Source organism: Grammomys surdaster, unplaced genomic scaffold (assembly GCF_004785775.1).
Source record: "Grammomys surdaster isolate TR1022 unplaced genomic scaffold, NIH_TR_1.0 128, whole genome shotgun sequence".
Taxonomy (NCBI): Eukaryota; Metazoa; Chordata; class Mammalia; order Rodentia; family Muridae; genus Grammomys; species Grammomys surdaster.
The window spans coordinates 1550771-1575460 of NW_021604586.1; the positions used below are offsets into that span (position 1 = coordinate 1550771).

General features: G+C 48.1%; 1 protein-coding gene across 1 annotated transcript in view; it reads left to right on the plus strand.

Moving 5' to 3' along the window:
* The window catches only part of Plcg2 (phospholipase C gamma 2), a 133193-nt gene that overhangs the window by 67669 nt on the left and 40834 nt on the right, over positions 1 to 24690 (plus strand). The window contains exons 6-19 of the mRNA XM_028752518.1: positions 837 to 921; positions 2356 to 2439; positions 5509 to 5552; positions 6153 to 6225; positions 10174 to 10275; positions 12029 to 12147; positions 13686 to 13771; positions 15589 to 15709; positions 17232 to 17400; positions 18558 to 18662; positions 21447 to 21536; positions 22029 to 22204; positions 22305 to 22505; positions 24308 to 24427. Coding sequence (XP_028608351.1) covers positions 837 to 921; positions 2356 to 2439; positions 5509 to 5552; positions 6153 to 6225; positions 10174 to 10275; positions 12029 to 12147; positions 13686 to 13771; positions 15589 to 15709; positions 17232 to 17400; positions 18558 to 18662; positions 21447 to 21536; positions 22029 to 22204; positions 22305 to 22505; positions 24308 to 24427 — 1575 coding nt within the window. The remainder of the gene's footprint in view (positions 1 to 836; positions 922 to 2355; positions 2440 to 5508; positions 5553 to 6152; positions 6226 to 10173; positions 10276 to 12028; positions 12148 to 13685; positions 13772 to 15588; positions 15710 to 17231; positions 17401 to 18557; positions 18663 to 21446; positions 21537 to 22028; positions 22205 to 22304; positions 22506 to 24307; positions 24428 to 24690) is intronic.

The following is a 24690-nucleotide window of genomic DNA, read 5'->3' on the forward strand; positions in this document are numbered from 1 at the left end:
GGATGTGATTGTTCTGGATGACCCGGGATGCAGTGAGTCCAATCTAACATTGCTCACACAGCGGGGCCCTCTGAGCTTCAGTTTCCTCTGTGGAGGTGGGGACATCCCTAAGAGCTGCCTTAGGAGGTTTTTCAAGCTGGGAAATCTGTAGCTGGACCTCAGGGAGCAGAGCCCCAACCCTGATGGGGTTCCATTAGCATTGCCTTTATTGTTCCCAATATCTCCTTTTTGATTCTTAACTTTCCTCTTCACTAGAAGCTTCCAGAAGCTCAGGAGCAAAAATTCTGATACCAGGTGTTCTGGCTTGATGATTATTGTAGGATTTGGTTAGGATCTAGGCTGCCACTGTCCACTCTGTGCCCAGCCGTAGCCTCCACACACTTTGAACCCTGAGGCTGGGGCTTGGTGCTGTGTGTGTGTGTGTGTGTGTATAGATGGGAATAGGGTGGAGAAGAATGACAGATGACACCTACCTGGCACATAACAGGTACCATCTGCCCTTTCATCTGCTTCTCTCTGGCTCACTTTGCTTTGAAACCATGTAAGTTTATTTCCGAGACTCTTCTGGTGCCCGATGCTCACAGTGTTCTACCCACATTGGGTCTCCCACAGCACTTGCTTCCAGAGCCATCTCCCATGTGACCCATGTCCACCACCATCGCTAAGGGGTAGGGACCAGCCTCCACCATCAGGCTGCCTCTTTCCTCTGGCCCCAGGGGTCTTGTTTCTAGTGGGTTTTCTCATGGAGGGATGCCAAGGCGGATGTTGGTAGGGTTGTACAAGGCCTCCCACTCTAGCCCCTGAGGCTGATGAAACCGAGATCTCCTTCTTTGCAGCATCAGCCTCCGGGAGCTGAAGGCCATCTTGCCCCTGGTTAACTTTAAAGTGAGCGGCATCAAGTTTCTCAAGGACAAGCTGGTGGTAAGTGTCACAGCTCATCTGGGGGACATGAATTTAGTCTTGCTTAGTGCCTCTCTCAGGAACCCATGCTGGCCTGGGGTTCTGGAATGGTACCCAACAGGTTCCTGTGCCTCCAGAGCACATTAGTCCTGGTCCATCCAACGGAACCATGTGACCATTGGAGGACTTTGAGGATGAAGCAAATGAAGACTGTGGTGCTGGACGGTGTGACTTGGAACATCTGTGCAGAGCTGTCTCAACCAGTCTGCCTTTCAGCATTTCCTGGACCTTCCTGCTGCCGTTTACCTTAGTAACAGGAGCACATGGGTCCTTTGTAAATTGCTGTGGCAGATGCCTTCTAGAAGGTTCCAGGGACATCTGCCATTGGGTTTTGTCCTCTCGATCCAACCGCTCATTTTCCTAACTGTTGTCCTCTCTTCCCCCATCACTGAAGTTGGCTGTGTTCTTGAGCTGTGGGTGGGACAGCCAGCAAAGTCTCTGCCCTATGAATGATGGGATGTGGGGGGAGGGGTGCAAGGCTGGATGGAGGAGATGAAGGTGCCTCTTTCCCACAGAGAGATGCTGTCAGGAAATGAACACGTGATCCAGAGCCCCCATAGGAGGCTCACCTAGTCATGTTAGCGTCATTCGTGGGATTCCCTGGGAATAATTTCATTCTTTTGAATACTAGTGAGCTCCCGGGACAGCAGACCCATGCTTATCCTGACCCTGCCATCCTTGGGCCTGCCCATCCCCCCATGCTCCCCTCATTAAGACAGAAAGCAGGCGTGAGAGGCTGCGAGGGAGAAGAGGAAAATGTTATTATTAATCCCCGTGTGGTTCTCTCTTTATACATACATACATGCATACATACATACATACATGTATGTGTATATACATAGGCACATACACATATACATATATACATATACATCTATATAGGGATCCACTCCCTGGCCAAAATAGGCATGTAGCTATATCATCATACAAAATGCATTCAATCCGACTTTAAAAGTCTCCATGGTCATTCAGTCCCAAGACTGCTGTAAAGTCCAAAGTCTCTTCTGAGACTCTTGGAACTCATCTATACCCGTACCCGTACCCGTACCCGTACCCGTACATATACATATGCATATGCATATACATATACATTGGCCTTAACACATTGGGAGTGTGTACTTGATCAGTATATCTGAATTTGGCAATCCATAAAAAGTGTCTCTCACTCCAAAAAGGAATAGTCGTCCTCTGTGGCTCTTAGAAACCTGGTCAAGACTCTTCCCTCATGGGGTTCCCTGGGGTTCGAGGATAGCTACCCTGTATGTTCTCCCAGGCAGGAGACAAAGGAATCCCTGGCTTCAGGTTGACTCCAGCCATTCTGTTTTTGTGTGGAGGGTGGAGGTGTGATGGCGGACACTGGCTGTGTGTGCTCAGCTTTGTCTTCCATGCTTACAGGAAATCGGCGCACAGAAAGACGAGCTCAGCTTTGAGCAGTTCCATCTCTTCTATAAAAAACTCATGTTTGAGCAGCAGAAGTCGGTAAGAGAACCCTCGGCTGTCATGTGCTTGAGTCGGGTGCAGAGCTGAGAAGCCCACAGGAAGGGTTTAGCTGTCCCACAGGAGTGACTGAGGACGACTTCAGGAGACTGGCAAATGGATGTAACCATGGTGGACCTGTAGGAGACATGTCAGGGGATTGGGACTTGCTGACCTCCCTGGTGGGAATTCTGTAGCCATAAATTTGATCAGAGCTCTGAGTGTATGAAAAAAAAAAAACCCACAGTATAACACTACGCTATTAGATCACTCAGGAAGGGAATCCAGCAAGTTATTCATAGCCATCTCTGAGTTTTATGATTTTATGACTTTATTTTTGAGATAGGATCTTCCGTAGTCCAGGCTGACCTCAAACTTTATACAAAGCTGGCCTTGAACTTCCAATCCTCTTTCCTCCTGCCCATGAGTGCTGGGATTATAGAGTGAGTTACCCTGGGCATGATCAGGAGGGGACCAGGGCTTTGTATGTGCTGGACCATACCTCCTAATCCTTACAAACAGTTACTCAGCTGGGGACCAAACACTCAAATCTGTGAGCCTCTGGAGGCCATTTTTATTCAAACCAACACATTCCACTCCCGGGCCAAAATAGGCATGTAGCCACATCATCATGCCGAGTGCATTCAGTCTGACTTCAAAAGTCCCCGTGATCTTTCAGCCCCAAGACTGCTGTAAAGTTCCGAGTCTCTTCTGAGACTCCTGCAATTGTCTTAAACTGTAACACCCTGTAAAATCAAAATAAAAGGGCAGATCACGTGGAATGTATAGTGAGTGACACAGAAAATATGTTACCATGTATACGTATATATATATGTATACACACACACACACACATATATATATATGATCACACATACATAACATATACACTTTGCCACTGTCTTTTATGTTCCTACTAGGATGCCATATTAACCCTCACTTAAAGTCCCTTCTTAGTCACTTTCTGTTGTAAAGACACTATGACCAACCTTGGTCTTGTTCCCAATCCAAGATGTATTTCAGTTTTCACTTTTTCATGTTGAAGTGACCTTGCTATGTAGCTCAGGGTGTCTTAGAACTTTCTATGTGGCCCAGGCTGCCTTAGAACTTTCTATGTGGTCCAGGCTGCCATAGAACTTTCTATGTGGTCCAGGCTGTCTTAGAACTTTCTATGTGGTCCAGGCTGCCTTAGAACTTTCTATGTGGCCTAGGCTGTCTTAGAACTTGCTATGTGGCTCAGGTTGGCCTCAGATAAACTCTCCTCCTACTTCAGCCTTCCCAATGCTTAGCCACAACCTAAACTTTTTATTATAACTTTTTTTTTTAAAATAAAAAGTGTTTTTGTGTATGCTTGTGTGCATTTTAGGGAGAGGAGAGAGGGAGAGGAAGGGGAGGGAGAATGGAAGAAGGTGGGGGCGGGTGGGTAGAGAGGGAGTTGGGAGGGTGGAGGGACATACTGATTGAGTTGAGGTTTATGGACTCCCTATTCTCCGTGCAATGTGCTAGGTGGAACCCTGTGGAAACATTCAGCCACGCCTAGGTCGCCCCCTGGTGTTCAGAATGCCACATGGCGCCTGAGTTGGCATCTCATTCTTGGTTTGGCATTTTAAAATTAATGGTCTGCTGTGCTGTCCTCCAGGACTGAGTCGTGGCTTATGGTCTCAGTCTACTGTGGTGGGGACAGCCTGGTACCACTCATGGAGTTGGATGCCTGTGACAGAGACACTGCAGGCAGGTTCTAGTGGTGGTGGTGGTGTGTGTGCATATTATGTATGTGTGTGGTGTGCATGTGTGTGTGTGTGTATGTGGTGTGTGTGCGTGTAGTGTGTGATGTGTATGTGTGGTGTGTGTGGTACGTGTATGTGTGGTGTATATAAGTGTGTGTGTATGTGGTATGTATACTGTGTGTGTTGTATGCTGTGTGTTGTGTGTGGTGTGTATGGTGTTTGTGATATATGTGTGTTTGCATGTGCATGTTGTATGTGAGGTGCTGGGGATCAAACCCAGGTAAACAGTTGTCCCTGAGTTTGTATCTCCAGACTTTGTTTAAAACAACAGCAACAAAAACAACACTTTAAATGACCTACCTTTCTTCCTTCCTTCCTTCCTTCCTTCCTTCCTTCCTTCCTTCCTTCCTTCCTTCCTTTTGTGTTGGGCATGGGATGGGAGGGGGTGTGTACCATGGCATGACTGCAGAGATCAGAGGACAACCGTGAGAGTCCATTCTCTCCTTCCACCCTGAGGGCCCCAGGAATCAAACTCAGGTTGTAATATTTGACAGCAAGTGCCATTACCTGCTGAGCATCTCTCTGGTTCCGTTTGTTTGTTTGTTTGTTTATTTATTTATTATGAGTCAGTGACTCCCTGTATAGTCTGGGTTAGGCTTGAACTCGTGAACCTCCTCTGTGAAATCTGTGTAAGATTTCATCTTGCAGCTCTCAGGCCTCATTCCCTCACTGAGGGAGGTCGGGTAGGAACCCAAGCAGGGCAGGAACCTGGAGGCGGGAACTGAAGCAGAAGCCATGGAGGGGTGCTGCTTACTGGCTTGCTCAGCACACCCAGGGCCACCTGCTCAGGGGTGTCACCACTCTCAATAGGCTGGGCCCACTTATATCAATTATTAATGAAGAAAATGCACTACCAACTCGCCTACAGGCATTTTCTCAACCGACGCCCGTCTTCCTAAATGATTCTAGCTTGTGTCAAGTTGGCAAAAAGCTAACCAGGACACTTGCTTCGATTTTTTTTAAAGTAACTTTTCCTTTATTATTCTTTTGATTTATTTTATCTTATGTACATGAATATCTTGCCTGCCTATACATGTATCACCACGTGTGTGCCTGGTGCCCACAGAGGCCAGAAGAGGGTGTTGGATCTCTGGAACTGGAGTTGTAGATGGCTGTGAGCTACCATGTGGGCTCCGAGAACCGAACCCACATCTTCTACAAGGGCAACAGATGCCCCCGACTGCTGAGCCGTCTCTCCGGCCCACTGATAACTTAGAAACAAGAATCTGACTGGTATGAGCTGATTTATCCAGTGCTCTTATTATCTGCCTGATTCTCGTTTCAGATACTTGACGAGTTCAAGAAAGACTCCTCTGTGTTCATCCTAGGGTGAGACACCTCTGACACATCACTGTTGTTCAGGGCCTCTGGTGTCCTTGTAGCTCTGGTGGCGGGTGGGAGTGGGGGTAGGGGTACGGTATGCAATTACTGACCCCAGGTTTGTAGGACAGCATGAGCGAGTGAACAGAATCCGTAGGATGTGGGTGTTGTGAGGAACGTCTAGAAGATTCTGTAGGGAGGACTGTGAACTCTGGCTTTCTTCTTGAAGCTTCAGGGGATGTGACAACCAATAGGTTTCTCTTCCCCTGTTGCTTTACCCTCCTTTCCTCCTCTCTACCCCTACTCCTTCTCTTCTGGATGTGTCCCTCTTTGTCTCCTGCAGCTCTGGTCTTCTGGTGCCATCTGTCTGTGGATTCCACACTCTACTGTGCTCCCCAAATGTCCTATAGCTCCTGAATGCTGCCCAGGGCCTCTAAGACTCTTTGGTTGGGGTCCCTCTTTGAGCCTCTTATATCTCGACTGTGAGGGTCAGTGGCTCAGCATGGTGGGGCTGGGGTTCAGGGTGGGGCTGGGGTTCAGGGTGGAGGTGGATCTCTTCTAGCAAATGTCCTTCTCTCTAACCACCCTGTGTCATTTCTCCGAGGGCAGGAACACAGACCGGCCTGATGCCTCGGCTGTCTACCTGCAGGACTTCCAGAGGTTTCTTTTACATGAACAGCAGGTGAGAGGATTGTGAGATTGGGGTATCAGGGACAAAGAGCTCCCCTGGATGCCTGCTGTCATAGAACAGCTGTGGTGTCCCTGAGGTGGGGTGGGTGGGGCTTCAGACCGCTGTCCAACATCACCAGACCTCCTCAAATTCCCAGTTTCTCTCTCTCTTTTGCTTGCTTTCTTTCTTTCTTTCTTTCTTTCTTTCTTTCTTTCTTTTTCTTCTTTCTTTCTTTTTTCTTTTTAAAGATTTATTCCTTTTATGTATGTGAGTACACTGTCACTGTGTTCAGACACACTAAAAGGCATCGGATCCCATTACAGTTGGTTGTGAGCCACCATGTGGTTGCCGGGAATTGAATTCAGGACCTCTGGAAGAGCAGTCAGTGCTTTTACCTGCTGAGCCATCTCTCTAGCCCTGCCCTGCCTTTCCTTTCCCTTCCCTTCCCTCCCCTCTCCTCCCCTCCCCTCCCCTCCCCTCCCCTCCCCTCCCCTCCCCTTCCCTCCCCTCCCTCCTTCCTTCCTTTCTTTCTTGAAAATAGATTCTTCTCTTATACAATACATTCCAACTACAGTTTCTTTCCCCCTCCACTGCTTCTAGCTCCCTCCCCCCACTTTCCCCCTTCTCCAGATCTACTTTCTACCCCTTTCCTCTTCAGAAAAAGAGCAGGCCTCCAAGAGACAGCAGCTAAACAGGACAAAAAACATACAAAAAGACAAGGCAAAAGCCCTTATATCGAGGCTGGACAAAACAACCCAATAGGAGGAAAAGTGTCCCAAGAGCAGGCAAAAGAATCAGAGACACACCTGCTCCCACTATTAGGAGTTCCACAAAATCACCCAGTGAACAGCTATAACATCTACACAAAGGACCTGGTGTGGACCCATGCAGGTCCCGTGCCTGCTGCTTCAGTCTCTATGAGCTGGTCAGTTTTATGCAGTAAGACAGCTGAAGGAGATCAAGGGGGTTCAGACTGGAACGGGAGAACATGGCGCACTGAATCTTGTCGCCACTTCCAACAAGCAAGCAATGGCAGGGGACTCTGCCAGAGCAGGCCAAATGCTTGAGGGCTTGAATAAGATGTTCCTCACCTGGCTAGGGTCAGCTCCTCCCCTGGGGCCACCCCAGGAGTGTCTTCCTGGGAGGCCATCCCTTCTGGATGGGAAGAGGTAACTAGACTGACCAACCCTGCTGGTCCTCTGGGGAATGAGAGGTAAATCTCCCTGGTCTATATCTCCTGAATCTCCACGGTGGCTCCCAGTGTGGAGGAAGAGTCACAGGAGTTTCCTGTTGGGATGTCATTATCTGATGGTACAAGGCCACCCCAGTGTGTGTGTGTATTCTTGGGTGCCATGCTGGGGTTTGGTGAGCAGATGTCGTTAAATGTTTTCCCTATGATATGTGTTTTTGAGACATGTTTTACTAAGTTGCTCAAACTGGCATTGAACTCCCTCTGTAGACAAGGCTGGTCTTGAACTCCCTCTGTAGCCCAGGCTGGCTTTGAATTCCCTCTGTAGCCCAGGCTGGCCTTGAACTTGCAGTCTTCCTGGCTCAGCTTCCTGAATAGCTGATACAATCATTCTGTACTTCACACTCTATATTTGGGATTTACCATAGCATAAAGATATGGAAAGATAGATGAAGAAAAAATATTCTATAATAGCATAGAGGCACTTTTACCATGAGGTCAGCAGCCCGAGGCTGGGCAGTGGCCATAGCTGGCTTGGTGTGTTGGACAACACAGCCCGAGGCTGGGCAGTGGCCGTAGCTGGCTTGGTGTGTTGGACAATGGCGAGTAAGGACTTTGATATCTGTCGTGTGTACCACCACCTGTCAGCATGAGACACAGGATGCAGGTGATGGAGGAGTGGTTCTGTTTGCTTAGCCTGAGCTCTTAAGACCCGAGGATGTTAAACGCTGTGGGCAGTGAATTCTGTTGGGCACAGTGTGCGTGTGGCGGTCTGAGGACAGCTTGCTGGGGCTATTAGAAGCTCTCCTCCTACCACGAGTGTCTCAGCAATAAAATTTTAGGTTGTTGGGCTTGGTGGCAGGTACCTTTACCTTAGGCCACCTTACTACCCCACATTTGAACCCCTAGCATCTTGGGATTCTAAACTTCTTTAGGAAGAACCTGGTCTCTGCCCAGCCAGAGAACAGTCTCCAGTTCTGTTAGCAAGTGCCCATGCCTTTTGATAAAAGTGTGTACTTTGCAGGGGAAGGAGAGAAGGCTGTCCAGGCCCTTTGAGACACCCAGGCGAGCCAAGGTGTTTGCATCAAGCATCCTGTACTTGGTGTTACTTTCTTGTTCATGGTTCCCCCCATCTCCACCTTCCACAGCTGAGGAAGGAACCTAGGGCTAGTCCCCAACCCCACGCTCCATGCTGATAACAACCCTCCATTCAGGGGAACTCACAGCCTCCTGGCTGTTTTGGTGTCTGTGGTCTGGGGAGACTTGTTAGCTAACCACAGTCCTGTGTAGTTGAAGTAGGGCCTCACCACCCTGTTTCAGTTTGTCTTTGGGTCTTTGTTCTTTCTGACATCCTCCCCCATACCCCGTTTCCCTTCCTACCCAACCACAAGTTCATCTTAGACACAAGGATTGATGCTGGAGAATGTCTGAAACCCAGAAGGCATTGGCCAGCATTGGGTCTGTGGTATCTTTCATCTTGTTGCCTGTGGATAATTGGGGCTTCAGAGTGTGCAGCGGGAAAACAAACCATGGCACGCTACGGCCTCTTTTAATTAAGGAAAGATTTCTGCATTGTGCCCAATCTGCTAGCAGAACTGGATTTGTCTCTCTGGGTAGCTCTGTCTGGCTGACCCCTGGAAGAGGGGATGTGAGGTGTCCATCTAAGCCCCTTTCCCCAAGTTGAGTGATTTGGAAACTGACCCTGCTTCTTAGGAGCTCTGGAGACCTGGGATCCTCTTGAAATCTGTGTGTCCTTTTCTCTGTGTGACAGTAACATTATGTGACTTGCAGGGTGGGGCAGGCTAGAGGACCATACAGGGCTGGGGCTGTTAGAATAAACTACCAGGGACTGGGGGCTTCCTGCTGTGAAGAGTACTGCGCTCAGCCCACAACTGACTCCATGTGGTCCTGTTTCCAAACCTTTTTAGTGCATAACTTTTGGGACCCTCTTCTCATGGATGAGGACGTACAAAGAAGACATGTAACTTGTCATCTGGGCTGAGCCAGGGGAGACACCCCAGTAAGCTGGCTGTATAGTTCCTTTTCTCATTGCTGTGACCAGAAGAAGCAGTTTCAATGGGGCAGGCTCCATTCTGGCTTAGACTTGGAGGGGCTTAGCCCATCCTAATTGGGAAGAGATGGCAGCCTGTGGGAACAGCATGGTGACAGGAGTGAAGGGGTGGTCACATGGCCTTGCTAGTCAGGAAGTGGAGAACAGGAAGTGGGACTGGACTATAAAATCTCAAAGTCCACCCTCAGTGACCTACTTACCTTAGCAAGCCTCCTACCTCCGGAAGGTTCCACAGCCTTTCCAGAAAATGCCATGACCTGAAAACCCAGGTGTTCAAACACATGTGTTGAACCCATGGAGACATTTCATAATCAAACTGTTAACACTGGCAAGCCCACCATGGTCCCTGGCTGTTTCATACTGACATCTGTGGTCTGGTGCCGTGAGTTCTTGGCAGACCATGGACTGTCATTACTTTTATCGATAAAGTTTTATTGGGATACAGCTATGCTCGTTTTCCTGTATTTGGTCCGTGGCTGAGTTCACACTGTAGTGGCCGCTGAATGATGACAGCAGGAGACCCAAGCAGAAGGCATTTGCTCACCCCTGGTAAAGGCCATGCTGGAATGTGAGCCTTGCTTGTGTGCATCTGAATGACAAGTAGATTTGACACTAGGTTGATGGTCCAGTCTTTGACTAGTCCCCAAGAAGGACTTTGCCTGTCCTTTGGTGACTTTGTGTTGTCTTTGACATCTTTAAGGAACTATGGGCTCAGGATCTGAACAAAGTCCGGGAGCGGATGACCAAGTTTATTGATGACACAATGAGAGAGACCGCAGAACCCTTCTTGTTTGTGGATGAGGTGAGTGGACTAGGGCTTGTCACGGGAGGAGGACTTCCTTCATCCCTTCCCCTCAGAAGGAGTCACTGCCAGGTGTCCAGGGACTGACTCCATAGAGAGTGAGTGGTTTTCCCAGGGTGGGAATTATTCCTGCCTTTCATTTTCCTGAGTCTCGCCTGGGTGGGGATTACCTGTTTCGCCACTAGAGGGCGTTCGCCACCAGGGAGAAACCAGCTAAACAGGACAAATGCTTTCTGGTCGTGTAAGCCATTTCTAAAGGACACTTCTTTGTACAGGTGGCAGAGGAGGGATAGAAGAGACCTGGGTTATCACCTGCCCAGCGGGGCTATTTATGGTGGTAAAATGTACCTCTGAGCCAGTTAGTGTTTCTGGTTTATTATTAATATTTTTTTAAAATGCAAGGAGTGTGTAGATGGGAAAGTCCCTGGGTCCCGTCTCTGCCTCTTTGTTTTCTGCCCTGGTAGGAACTGAACCCAGGGCCTTCGGCATGCTAGGCAGGTGCTCTACCACAGACCTATAACAATGAAACTCATTTCTTACTGTTTATTTTGTCTCCCCTTTCCCGCCCCCAGTTGGTCACAGGGGTTTTCCCCACTTCTACTTTACATTACAGTAGAGGAACACGGGATTATAGCATGTGCCACCACATGCATCTTTTGTGTAGGCCCTGGGGTTCAAACTCATGCTCTCGTGGTTTTCTTTACTCATGAAGCCATCTCTCCAATACATTTCTTATGTAGTTTTTAGAGCTGCCAGGAGTTGAGAGAGGAAACTCTGTCTCTTTTTCTCTGTTTCCCTTTTATCTCCAGTATTTTTTGAACCCAGGGCTTTGGACGCATTAGCCAAGCACTCTACCACTGAGATAATCTCCAGCCCTCCTTTTCATTTTGCTTTGAGGCAGCTTCTCAGTAATTTGTCCAGGCTGGACCTGAACTCACAGTAGTCCACGAAAGCCTTGACTCTGATCTTCCTGGGCATCTCAGATGACAGACCTGAGCCCCTAGGCCTGGTGTCTTTCCATCCTTTGATGTTCTTATATCTGTAATGTTCTCTGACTTCTGAAGCTGTGCTGGATTCACAGAGGCTTAGTCGCTGGTATGACATAAAGCTTCTATGTGGGCAGCCAGTGCTCTGGCAGCAGAGACATTTGGGGATACATGTTAAATAGGGAAATGATGGGTAGGTCCATGAAGTGCTTATGTTGAGAAGTGTCTTCGTTAGGGCTTTACTGCTGTGAACAGACACCATGACCAAGGCAACTCTTATAAGGACAACATTTAATTGGGGCTGGCTTACAGGTTCAGAGGTTCAGTCCATTATCATCAAGGTGGGAGCATGGCAGCATCCAGGCAGGCATGGTGCAGGAGGAGCTGAGAGTTCAACATCTTCATCTGAAGGCTGCTAGCAGAATGCTGGCTTCCAGGCAGCTAGAGTGAGGGTGTTAAGCCCATGCCCACATCGACACACCCACTCCAACAAGGCCACACCCACTCCAACAAGACCACACCCACTCCAACAAGGCCACACCCACTCCAACAGGGCCACACCTACTCCAACAGGGCTACTCCCTGGGCCAAGATACAAACCATTCCTTGAAGAATGGCTGCAAACTGAGCCATTTGTACTGAAACTTCAGGAAATTGATGTCTGGTGATGTCAGAGCCACCTCGCCTGGCTGTGTGGGCACCAGCTAGGAACAAGGAGACTCCGTGCCTCTCGTGCCACGCTGACTCTATGTTGGTGTCTGTTTCAGTTCCTCACGTATCTGTTCTCACGGGAGAACAGCATCTGGGATGAGAAGTATGACGCAGTGGACATGCAGGACATGAACAACCCCTTGTCCCATTACTGGATCTCCTCTTCGCACAACACGTGAGTTTCCGGATGAACCCAGGCTGGCTCCGACAGAGCTGGTTGTGAAGGGGTTGGGAGCGTGGGGAGAAGGGGTTGGGGAACACAGCTCTCTCCTGCCAGCTTTGGGTTGGTTATGTATCACCTACGGCCTTTTAAGCAAGCTCGCAGAGCTGGCGTCCTATGATTTGGTCAGCACGCCATCAAAATGTTCACTCAGCCAGTGAGCTGGTGTTTGTCGAACATCTGACACGGACCTGGCTCTCTGCCTATGAGATGTGCAGACTTCTCAGTGAATGAGGCGGCAGCGGTGCCTCAGTTCTGGGTGCTTGGAGACTGAAGGTTTCCAGTGTATGTCAGCCCCGGGCATCAGCTGGCAGCTGAACAGGGAGCAGGGTGAGAAGGAGGGTTTCATGCTGAGAGGAGCATGTGCTAAGGCCCTGGGGTGGGAACAGCTGGGAGGCATTTTTAAGGCTGGAGTGAAGAGTCTGGGAGGGTAGCAGCAGGCTAGAGGGCCAGCCTAGACAGAGGCTTGTAAGTCACAGAGTCGCAGGGAACCTCTGGACACTTCACCCAGAGAGTGACATGCACTCATCCACTTCTTTAGGTAGCTATGCTGATGACAAATGAGTAGGGTGGCTCAAGGGAGTGATCAGGGATGCTGCCTCCTGGCCTCAGTGTTCAGTCAGCCTTTTAGGATAAGGGTTTGACTCCTAGGCCGCAAAGTGCTCTTTCAAATGGGGCATGAGCAAGACCCCTAGTGTGTCATCCTCTAGGTATTTGGGGAGGTGACATCTTTTCCAGGGGAATGGGAAGGTGGTACGTCTTGAGTTCATATCTTAGGACAGTGGATTCTCCAAGCCTAGAGACAGCTGAGGAACGTCCTGAGGGGGACGGTGGTCTGAAGAGAAGGCAAGGCGACAGTAATTTGTTTTTCGAGACATCAAAAGCTCTCTTAAATAACCTAATCAATAAATGTTCTAACAGAGGAAAGGATAAAGAAAATGTAATCCCTACGTAACGCATACATATGTAACACATACATCACGACAGAGCTTTGCAAAGCTGGGGAGGAAATGAGAAGTCACGGCATTTGCAAGAAAATGGATGGAGCCATAAATCATTATGTTGAGTGAAATAAGCCAGATCCAGAAACATGACTACTGCGTGTTTAAGGGGGAAAAAACCCCACCTATTTTATGGCAGTTTTGCTGACTAGGTTCATGGCACCATAAATTCTACCTGGACTTGCTGAACCTGCCTACGCTGGCCTCAGACTCCAGGGGGGTCATTAGCACACGCTCTGCTTCTTCTTTGCTCCTGACACCCTCAGCCCAGGTCACCAAAAGGACCATACTGTCTTCATTGCATTCAGATTGCTTAGGTAACTATTGTGCACATCTTATTGGTGGTTCTGAACCTAAGGCCTCAGGATGGCATTTGTGTAGCCCAGACCTTAGCCTGGCTGTTTCTAGAGCAGAAGATCTTGGGCTCAGATGGTCTCCAAGCATGAACTATAACAGGATTGCCTCCCTGACTTGGCTCGTTCTGTCCCTCAGGTACCTCACTGGGGACCAGCTGCGTAGTGAGTCCTCCACGGAAGCGTATATCCGCTGTCTGCGTGCTGGTTGCCGCTGCATTGAGTGTGAGTTTTCTGTCTTGGCCAGGATCACGCAATAAGCAAAGCTATGATGCTCAGTGTTTGCTCGATGTTGCTTTTATTTTACTCTGTGTGTGTGTGTGTGTGCACGCACGTGTGTGAAAGACTTCAGTACTAGTGAGAGAGATGGGAAGGGAGACAGGCTGAGAAGTCCCCATGGGGAGTAACTCTAGGGAGGAAGGTGACTAAGGATTTTTTCCTAGAACATAACTGTCCCCAAGCAAAAGTGACATCTGGCTGTGGAATAGGTTGGTACACCTAGAAATTGTCTTGATGCAATGGGAACCAGGGGGTCAGCAACAAGAGTCACTTTCTGGTAAGAGGAACACAGACACATACCAGTTAGCATGACCTAGGTGAGGCTCTGAGAACAAGCATGAAAGGGACAGTCAGGGACAGTGTGTGGCTGGGGAGGTGGTAAAGCCTTGCTTTTGTCTGCCTTTTCTCCCCACCTCTTTGGCTCTTTTGTGTGCAAGTGTACATGTGTGTGTACACACACACATGAATATATGTGTTTACATGTGTGTATATTACCATGTGCATAATACCAGAGGTTGACAGCAGTCGTTTTCCTCAATCACTTTATTTTTAAGAAAGGGTCTCTCAGTGAACCTGTAGCTCTAGTCTAGCTAGTCAGCTTGACTCATGTATCCCTTGTCTCCACTTGCCCATGGGTTCTGGGATTTGAACTCTCGCCCTCATGCTTCCAGAGTAAATATTATATCCCTTGAACTATCTCCCCAGCCCATCTTTGGCTCTTTCCTTCCCAGCTTCATTCTATCACCAAAGCTCTTATGTGTCTGGATTAGTTAGCGCCCTATCACTGCAACACAACTGAGGTGATGAGCTTTTAATGGCAGGTATGTTGTTCTGTATCTTGGGTTGGGAGCATTGCTTTGGGCCCTTGACAACAGGCCATGGCAAGAAAATGCAGTAGAGCAAACACTTCTACCATAAGGTAGAAACTGGGAGAGGGCAAGGAAGAGGCTGGGGTCCCACGGTCCCTTTCAAGGACACAGCCTCAATGATGCTACTCCAGGAACCAAGCTGGATGACACTTTTCTAAGCCATAGCCATGTATGTGGTTGAGAAAGTGGCCCAAACCATCGACGGCACCTCAAAGTGTTTCAAACCTGCTCATTCTGTGCCAGAGTTTAGTTGCAGTTGCCCATGGGATTCCTGGGTTTATGCTTTTCCCTCTGGAAAAAGGCTGTGAAAACATGAAGTCAGAAGTCACCAGCTTTGGTATCCTCAGGATTGTTACCATCCCCCACAGTCTTGTTTCTATTTGAATAATTTACCGAACCTTTAAAAAAGAAATCTGTCTCTTCGCTCTGTTTGTTTCTACCGGCAAAAGAGGGGAGCCTTGAACAGCTGACACAAGAAAATGAAACCTGTTTTGAATATTTTATGACAAATGGCTCACTAGGAGTTTCTCAGGAAGTGTGTTATGTTCTTTTTGTTTGTTTGTTTGTTTTTTTTCTGAGACAGGGTTTCTCTGTGTAGCCCTGGTTGTCCTGGAACTCATTCTGTAGACCAGGCTGGCCTCGAACTCAGAAATCCGCCTGCCTCTACCTCCCAAGTGCTGGGATTAAAGGCATGCACCACCACTGCCCGGCGTGTGTTATGTTCTGCAAGCATGGATGTGTGGGTGAACCTGGGTCTGCCTTGGGAACAGAGCTGGTGTGGGTACCAGGGTCTAACCTCATGGCCTCAGCCCAACATGTGTCTTGTATACCTGTTCACTCTTGATGGCTGTCCTTGCTGGTGGCTGATGCCAAGGATCTGTGTTTTCCACTTAGTGGACTGCTGGGACGGGCCTGATGGAAAACCCATAATCTACCACGGCTGGACACGGACCACCAAGATCAAGTTTGATGACGTTGTTCAGGCCATCCGGGACCACGCCTTTGTTACCTCCAGGTCAGTGGCTGGTTTCCTAAAGGTGGGCCTGTAAGGGGAAGGCTGCTAGGACTGGGCACACGGACAGACAGACACAGATACACACATACACACATGCATATACACACTGCCCACTTCTCCCAAACCCTGGGGAACTTGGGCTCCATTTGACTAGTGATTGCCAGGTAGCCCTTGTGTCCTTAAGAAATGATAATGGCCCTTAGAAATTATGTTTATTATTTTAATTATGTGTGTTTGTGTGGGTGTGTGCACATGAGTGCAGGTGGTAGCGTAGGCCAGAGGCATTGGCTCTCCTGCAGCTGGAGTTATAGGTGGCTCTGAGCTACCTGAGGTCAGTGCCGGGAACTGAACTGAGGGCCTCTGAAAGCAGTATGATGAACTCTTTACTGCTCAGCCATCTCTTTGGACTAGAACCCATGAGTTCTAGATGCATTCTTCCAATTTGAGTCCAGTGTAACCAGACTTCTGGCTACTTTACTGGGTTCTTTTTTCCTACTACCCTTCTCCACCCCAAACCCTCCCAACCCCCCAATACCAGGTAGGAGAGAAAGGAGGTTAGAGGGGGTAAGGGAGCATTGATCTTGTTATTTCCTGCTGATTATGGGTGTTGAGTTCTTTGGGGCAGGTTCAATCTTTGTCGGCAGGATATCCAATTTCTTTTTCCTATCTCCTTGCTCATGACCACTGACAAACTGTAGCAACCAGCTTCCATCTCTGCTTCTCTCAGGGTTCTGGCCTTTTTAAATACCCTCTCAAGAGTCCCCAGAATTCCAAATGTAAACTATCTTCAGCTGGCAGGATCACGTCCCTGGCATAGCATGAGACAAATCAGAGTCAGCTGCTGTGGATAAGCTGAATCAGTCCCATGTCCCACACCTGGGATTAAAACAAAAACATACTCCAATAACATTCCTATGTCCTGTTCTGTGAATGGTCAGCTTTTGTGGTTCTTTGCTGTGATCCCCACATCTTAACAGCCATGGTGTTGATTTTATGGACCTCACAGGGTCGTGAGACTAAATGACATGAGGTGTGCTGAGTGCTTAGTGCCAAGCATAATCAGCATTCAGCAAACAGGACCAGATGTTTCTGAGGCGATTCCTGCCTGAGTTCCTGGGATCGAGTGTGGGGGCTGGGCTGAGACAGTGATGCTGCAAGCACCTTTTCTCCTCAGGAAGCCTTTTAGTCAGACTACAGGACGCCCATCCATCCTTTTCCATGTAACCTAAGCCCCTCCTTGGGCATTCCTTCTTCTGTCATCCAATGAATCCCCAAGGGACACTGTGTTCCCATAGATGGTCAGTGCCTACTCAGTCTTTGTTAGCCTCCTGTCATGATGAAAAGACACCGCTACAGTGGATTTATAAAGAGAGGGGGCTCGTTTGGGATCATGTTTTGGAGATCCCAATTACCTACTGCCCCAGGGCCTGAGAAATGGGTGTTTTCTGACCAGTAGAGACCATTATGGAAGGCTCCTGCTTCCTGTCCCCCAGCTGCTGACTCTGTCCTGTGCCCCCTGCAGCTTCCCCGTGATCTTGTCCATCGAGGAACACTGCAGTGTAGAGCAGCAGCGTCACATGGCCAAGGTGTTCAAGGAAGTGTTGGGGGACCTGCTGTTGACGAAGCCCACGGAGGCCAGCGCTGACCAGTTGCCCTCACCCAGCCAGCTCCGTGAGAAGATCATTATCAAGGTATGTGTGTGTGTGGGGGGCTGCTGTCTACCAGGGGTGGCGGTCATCATCAAGGGTACATGTCAGAGGTCTGGTGCCAGACTCCAGGTCCCATCTTCCTTACCATCTCTCTGACCTTGGCAAGATGTTGATCATTGAACCTCTGGGTACCTCTGTGCCCCTCTGGTAACGGGGATACTATAGGATCTAGTTACATAGTTAACCTTGGTAGGAACAGTTCTGGGTGGGTATGGGTAGAATGGTTAGCTCATACTACCAGTTCTAACTTAGGAGGAGGGTGAGTTCCAATCAGCCTTGGCTGAAGACTCTGTCCTCGTGAGACTCTGTCTTCAAAAATGAAGCAAACGGAACCCGTAGTTGTCCATTCGTGGGTCTGTGAGTTGGTCTTGTGTGAGTGTTGGGGTTCCAGTGGTTCAGCCCCCATTCCTGCCCTCGGGATCTCTCAGACTATGTGGGATGTGGATAGCTGCTTAGCAGGGTTTGAGTGACCGTGGAATTCTTGTTCTATGGAGGTGACACGTGATTTTTATCTGTCTTTGGGGACATCAACATTGGCATACTTGTACTGTTAGGATAAAAAAGACCAGATAAATAGTGAAATAGAGCATGTGCAGCTTTATATTTCTCCAGTGAGGTAGAACGTTATGGGAGCTTTGGGCTTTGGATCCCATAGTGATTTGGGGAGTTAGGATCCTACTGTCTTACTCTATCTATAGGGCAGGGATTTTCACTGGGGTTTCCATGGGTCCCCAAGAAGTGAGAGTTAGAATTTAGCATGGAGGAAGGGACCTGGGAGATTAGATGGGGAAATACTACAGCTTATTAACCTATAAGCGACAGTCACATCTCCTCCCTTTCGCTCAGTCCCCACCTCCCGCAAAAGCACAAGCTCCCAGAGAATAAGGAAACAGAAGCGGGTCTCCAGCTAGAAAGGAGGCAGGGATGGCCTAAAGACGGAGAGGCAAGGAGGATGCCTCTGAGGGAGGAGAGGTCTCCAAGCACAGAGCTGAGATCATAGGGCATGACAAGCCGGCAAAGGTGGAGGTGGAGAGAGCAGGGCATGCTGGGTGGCTGACGGTGGGTGAATTCTTGTTGCTTTAAAGACTCTGAACTTGGGTCTTGAGTGAGGAGGGCTATGTGAACTTTTTCCCTTTCAGCATAAGAAGCTGGGCCCCCGGGGTGATGTCGACGTCAATGTGGAGGACAAGAAAGATGAACACAAGACCCAGGGCGAGCTGTACATGTGGGACTCCATCGACCAGGTGAGTCTGGATCCCTCCTCCCCTCTCAGAGCTTTGGGTACTTGGCTCTCAGCTGTCCTAAGCTTCCACCATAAAGCCTGGCACTATCTCTGCCTTTGTCCCATTTGGACCCATGTGACTTGTCTTTTTATGGGATTACAATGTTTGCAAATAACTTCATATTCTATACGATATGTACTTTTTTTTTTTTTTTTTTTGGTTTTTCCAGACAGGGTTTCTCTGTGTAGCCCTGGCTGTCCTGGAACTCACTCTGTAGACCAGGCTGGCCTCAAACTCAGCGATCTGCCTGCCTCTGCCTCCCAAGTGCTAGGATTAAAGGTGTGCGCCACCACTGCCTGGCTCAATATGTACTTATACACAGACTAATGTCATAGACCTAGATTCATAATTCTCCCATGATGCACCACAGCTGAGGGCTCCTTACCCTTTGCCCTCCCTTGACCTTGCAGAATCTTTTCCTGAATAGGAACATTTGTTATAAACTTCAACATCCAGGGCACCCACAGTGCCGCGACACTGTCAGTACCTTGTGGATCCTCTTTCTGCGTCACGCCTTGTCTGCTGTGTTAGAAGAACCCTTTGGAGGGTTCGGTCTGTGACCTCTTGGCTCTGTTGCTTCTGTGTTAGTTCACAGTGAGGCAGAGAACTGTGACATCCCGACAGGGAACTGTGTGAACAAGCCAAGAGGCTCACTCACCTCATGGTGGATGAGAGGCAGAGAAGATAAGAGATAAGAGGTCAGCCCTTCAGAGGCACGGCCTCATCTCCTTCAGCCAGGCCAGCTGCCAACAGTCTATTTACTTATGAACTTATCCATGAATGGATTAAACACTTCATGGCGTGGGTCATTCCCAAAGCCCTATCAGCCGACAAGCAACCCTGTAATGCATAATCCTAATAGGAACAGGTGTTAAATTAAGCTATAGCATCCACTGATGTCCTTTTCCTGTCACATGTATTAGTAGTCAACTTGCTGATAGGTATTAGCAACATTTATTAGCAGGCAACTTGCTGCGGCCTTCCAATCTGGGATTGGGCCCATCCTAGGTAATCCTTGTCATTATCACTGTCTCCTCCTTCCTATCACCATCATCATCATCACCACCACCATCATCATCTTCTTCCTCCTCCTTCTTCCTATTATTATTTATATTATTATTGATATTATTATTTGTGGTGGAATAAAGTCTTTCCAGCTTCACTGCTTCTCTTATACCTCCTGACTCTCATATTCACTTGAGTTATCCAAAGGTCTCTCTGTTCTAGTGTTCAATAAATACAAAATAGGTAAAATTTAAATAAATCTCAACCAAATGTCACACACACACACACACACGCACACACAGTGGAGTCTGATTCAGCCTCTAAGAATAGCATTTACATGTGAAGACCAGGATGTGAAAAGATAAGTAGGAATATTGGTGCTTTACTTCATAATGTGGACTCTGTATCTTTAAGAATACTTAAATACCTGGGGGCTGGAGAGATGTCTGAGAGGCAGTTGCTGCTCTTCCAGAGTATCTGAGTTTGGTGCCCAGCACCCACGTGGGTGGCTCAAAACCATCTATAGTTCCAGCTTCAGGGTATCTGACGCCCTCTTCTGGCCTCTATGGACACTGCACTCATGTGCACATGCACACACACACCACACACACCACACACACACAGACACACATACATGCACACACCCTTTCAAATATACATCTACACATACACATATATGTGAGATGTACTTATTACATATAAATGTGGATGCAATTATAAACATTTAAATTTGTATGCGTGTCATATATATGAGTGGTGTAAAGGTTGAAGAGAACTATTTGTGGGGAATGAGAGAAGCGCAGAGAGGAAGGATTATGAAAGAGGTGATAGGGGGACGAACCCAGTCAAGTACAATGGGATATATATGTGTGAAAATGTCATAACGATACTTATTGAAAAAAATTTTTTTGAGACAGAATCTCACTATGTAGCACTGGCTGGCACTGAACTTATAGAAATCCACCTGCCTCTGCCTCTGGAGTACTGGGATTAAAGGCATGCACCACTATGCCTAGCACACCTATTAATTTATATAATATATAATATAATCACATAATCACATAACATATAACACATAACATATAACATGCTATAATGTGATATATGATATACAATATGTAATATATTAATATATAATGGCATATTATATATTAATAATATATAATGTATATAATACACACACTAACACACTATATATATATATATATATATATATATATATATATATATGTATATACTTTAAAAGATTAGTGAAATAAGGACATACTGTTAGGTCAATTGGCTGAAAAGAACCAAAAAGGCTTACAAAGCAGGTGACAGGTTGGGGACGTAGCTCAGTGGCAGAGCCCTTGCCTAACATGCACATGGCCCTGAGGTCAGTCCCCAGTACTGAGGAAAATACTGGGTGAATGAGGAAAAGCTAAATGCCGGATGAATGAGGAAAAGCTACTCGTGAGGTTGCGTGCTCTGCTGCAGACTGTCAATGCAGCAGAAAGTCTGTATCCGCTCTCAGCTGCTCGTGGAAACACCCACTCTCATAGTCCCGAACAATACCAAGGATCCAGAAGGAGATGTTTCAAAAGCAGATCTTGTAAAAATCATATAAATGTGAAAACTGGCGCGGGGGTGGGGGGTGGGGGCCGGGGCAGCCCCAGTGAATGCTGGGGTGATATCCCACAGGTCCCCACGGTCAATAGGGCTGAGACTTTGGGGGAGACTAATGTCAGCCTGGCTCTCTAGAAATGGACTCGCCACTACTGTGCCATTGCTGACGCCAAGCTGTCCTTCAGTGACGATTTTGAACAGGCGGTGGAGGAGGAGCCTGTCCAGGTAGGTGGAGACCTGCCCGCCCTCTGCCTTCTGGTCTTGTCCTTGGAGAGTCCCCACCTAGAGACTTAGTGCGTGGCTTCTCACATCTGGGCTGGCATGAGCGTTTTTGGCCCTAAGGAGAAATCCGCTTTGGGTAGCAAAGCTTTAATTAACTAGCTCTTCCTGATTGGCTAGCTGGCCCTAGTGCTTAACCAGTAAGATTCTTTCCTGCTTTCTATGGGGTCTGACTGGCCGTTTGTCCAGGGCGAGCAATCCTCGGGTGTGGGTGGGAGGTGTGACGGACCCACCCCTTGCCCTGTGCTGCGTGTTCCCTCTAGCTGCTGTCCATCTTCGGGCTTTTTCTTGAGTACAGCCCAGGGTGAGTTCAGGCTTCTGGTACTGGGGACTCCTGAACCCCTACCTTAGGACTCCTGGAAATGGCCATCAGTGAGTTGTCAGGAGAGGGCAGAGGGAACTGTAAGTAATAAGCCCTCTTGGCTCCTTGTGGTTCAGGACACTCCCCCCACGGAGCTGCATTTTGGAGAGAAATGGTTCCACAAGAAGGTGGAGAGGAGGACCAGCGCCGAGAAGCTGTTGCAAGAGTACTGTGCCGAGACGGGGGCCAAGGACGGCACCTTCCTGGTGCGGGAGAGCGAGACCTTCCCCAACGACTACACACTGTCCTTCTGGTAACACCCCTTCCTCCGAGGCTGGTGGGTGGGACGTGGTGTGGTCAGGCTGCTGTCCTGCCTGGCTCTCATGGGACATCCCTGTCTCTATTGCCAACAGGCGGTCTGGCCGGGTGCAGCACTGCCGGATCCGGTCTACCATGGAGAATGGGGTCATGAAGTACTACCTGACTGACAACCTCACGTTCAACAGCATCTACGCCCTCATCCAGCACTACCGTGAGGCACACCTACGCTGTGCAGAGTTCGAACTGCGGCTCACAGACCCGGTGCCCAACCCCAACCCACATGAATCCAAGCCGTAGGTCCTAGGACTGGGTGGGAGTTAGACGACCACATGGGTCATGCTCACGGGGTGTGACAACCTATATGGGGTTCTCATTTCCAGGAGCTCCTTCCCTTTGACAATGTGGGTTCTTAGAATTCTATGTGAACTATTCCTACCTGTCAGATTTTGTCCCAATCTCTCTCTCTTCTCTCTTGCTTGTTATTTAATAATTTTAGTGTGTGTGTGTAGGTCTATGTATGGTATGTACGTGTGAGTGCAGGTACTGATGGAAGACAGAAAAGGGAGTTGCATCCCCTAGGGCTAAAGTTAAAGACAGTTGTGAGCTGTCTGTCATGGATCCTGGGAACTGGACAAGAGCACTCTTTTTAAGTTTAAAAAAATATGAATATGAGTGGCTTTGCCTACATGTATATATGTGCACTCTGTGTTTATGATGCCCACAGAGGCCAGAAGAGGGTGTCAGATCCCCTGGAACTGGAATTATAGGAACTTAGAAGCCACCATGTGGGTGCTAGAACAGTACCTGGATCATAAGTGCCATTAGTGCTCTAACCACTTAGCTATCTCTCCAGTTCCCACCATTTTGTTTTGGTTTTTCGAGACAGGGTTTCCCTGTATATCCCTGGCTATCCTAGAACTCACTCTGTAGACCAGGCTGGTTTCAGATTCTGGGATCCGCCTGCCTCTGCCTCCTGAGGGGAGTGCTGGAATTAAAGGTGTGTGCCACCTAGATTTTTTTGTTTTCTTTTTTTCTTTTTTCATTTTTTTTCCTTCCAGCTTCGACTGTTCTTTTCTCTCTATGGTTTCTTCCTCCCTTTCTTCTCTTTCAGTGTCCTGAGGTCTGGGGCTTTGATCTCAGAGGCCAGTTTGGGTCTGCTGTGTCTGTGCTTGTCAAAGCTTCCTCTGTGATCAAAGGAATCACAGTATAGCAATCACAGTAGTAATCACGAATAGTAATCACAAGGACGAGGGCCTTTCCCTCTTTTATCCGCTAAGGAGAGTTCCAGGCCACCCCTGCCAAAAGAGGTCAACACATTCCAGAAATGTCAGGGTAATCATTGAGCAGGTGGATCTAACATTTTTGCTTTGGAGGAAGCTGAATAATTTATAGTGACATTATTATTATTGTTATTATTATGATTGTGATTACTATTACCAGTTCCTGTTTTCATAACAGTTGCCTTTCTAAACTTGTTATTTTGTATCTCTAGTAAGCCAAATCTTTCTGAACCTTACCCGAGTTCCCTGCCCCAGATGTTCCCCTGCCCCAGATGTTCTGAGACATACTGCTGTAGCTCTCCAACCTTTGGGGCTGGGCAGGCAGGCAGAGAAGAGACTCTCTTGAATTTCACATAGACATCCTCATATTCCTGGGATCTTTATAAAAAACTTTCTTCCAGTCATGGGGGCTTAGTCCTATAATCCCAGCTATTTAGGAGGATGAGCTGCAGGCAGATCGTAAGTTCAAAGCCAGCCAGGGTTATAGAGCATGTCTGAAAAAAAAAATCTAGCAAGATCTGTCTCAAAAATGAAAAACAAAACAAACAAAAAAAATAAGACTGTAGCTCAGTGGGAGGGTGCTTGCCTGGTGTGCATGTGACCTTAGATTAACCCTCAGTGCTGCAGTAAAATAAAGCAAAAATTCAGTAGGAATAGCAGTCTTTGGAGGTGCGTATGGTCAGGGAAGTCCCAGCATGGTTTTTATGGCTGTTTCCCCGATCAGCCCCAGCTGTCCCTGTATGCTGGTATTCTGTCTCCTGCCGTCTCTCAGTCTTGGAGGGCTCTCCCAGCTTGTTTTCCTCTTTTGGATACAGGTGGTACTATGACAGGCTGAGCAGGGGGGAAGCAGAGGACATGTTGATGCGGATTCCCCGAGATGGAGCCTTCCTCATCCGGAAGCGGGAGGGGACCGACTCTTATGCCATCACCTTCAGGTAGGCAGGCACTGTTTGTACTTGAGGGTAAGTGCTCCCCAGAGGAGAGAGAAAGGACATGAATGCAAATCTATTCATCTATCTATCTATCTATCTATCTATCCATCCATCCATCCATCTACCTATCATCTGTGTGTACTATCTGTCTGTCTGTCCGTCCGTCCGTCCATCCATCCATCCATCCATCCATCCATCTACCTATCATCTGTGTGTACTATCTATCTATCTATCTATCTATCTATCTATCTATCTATCTATCTATC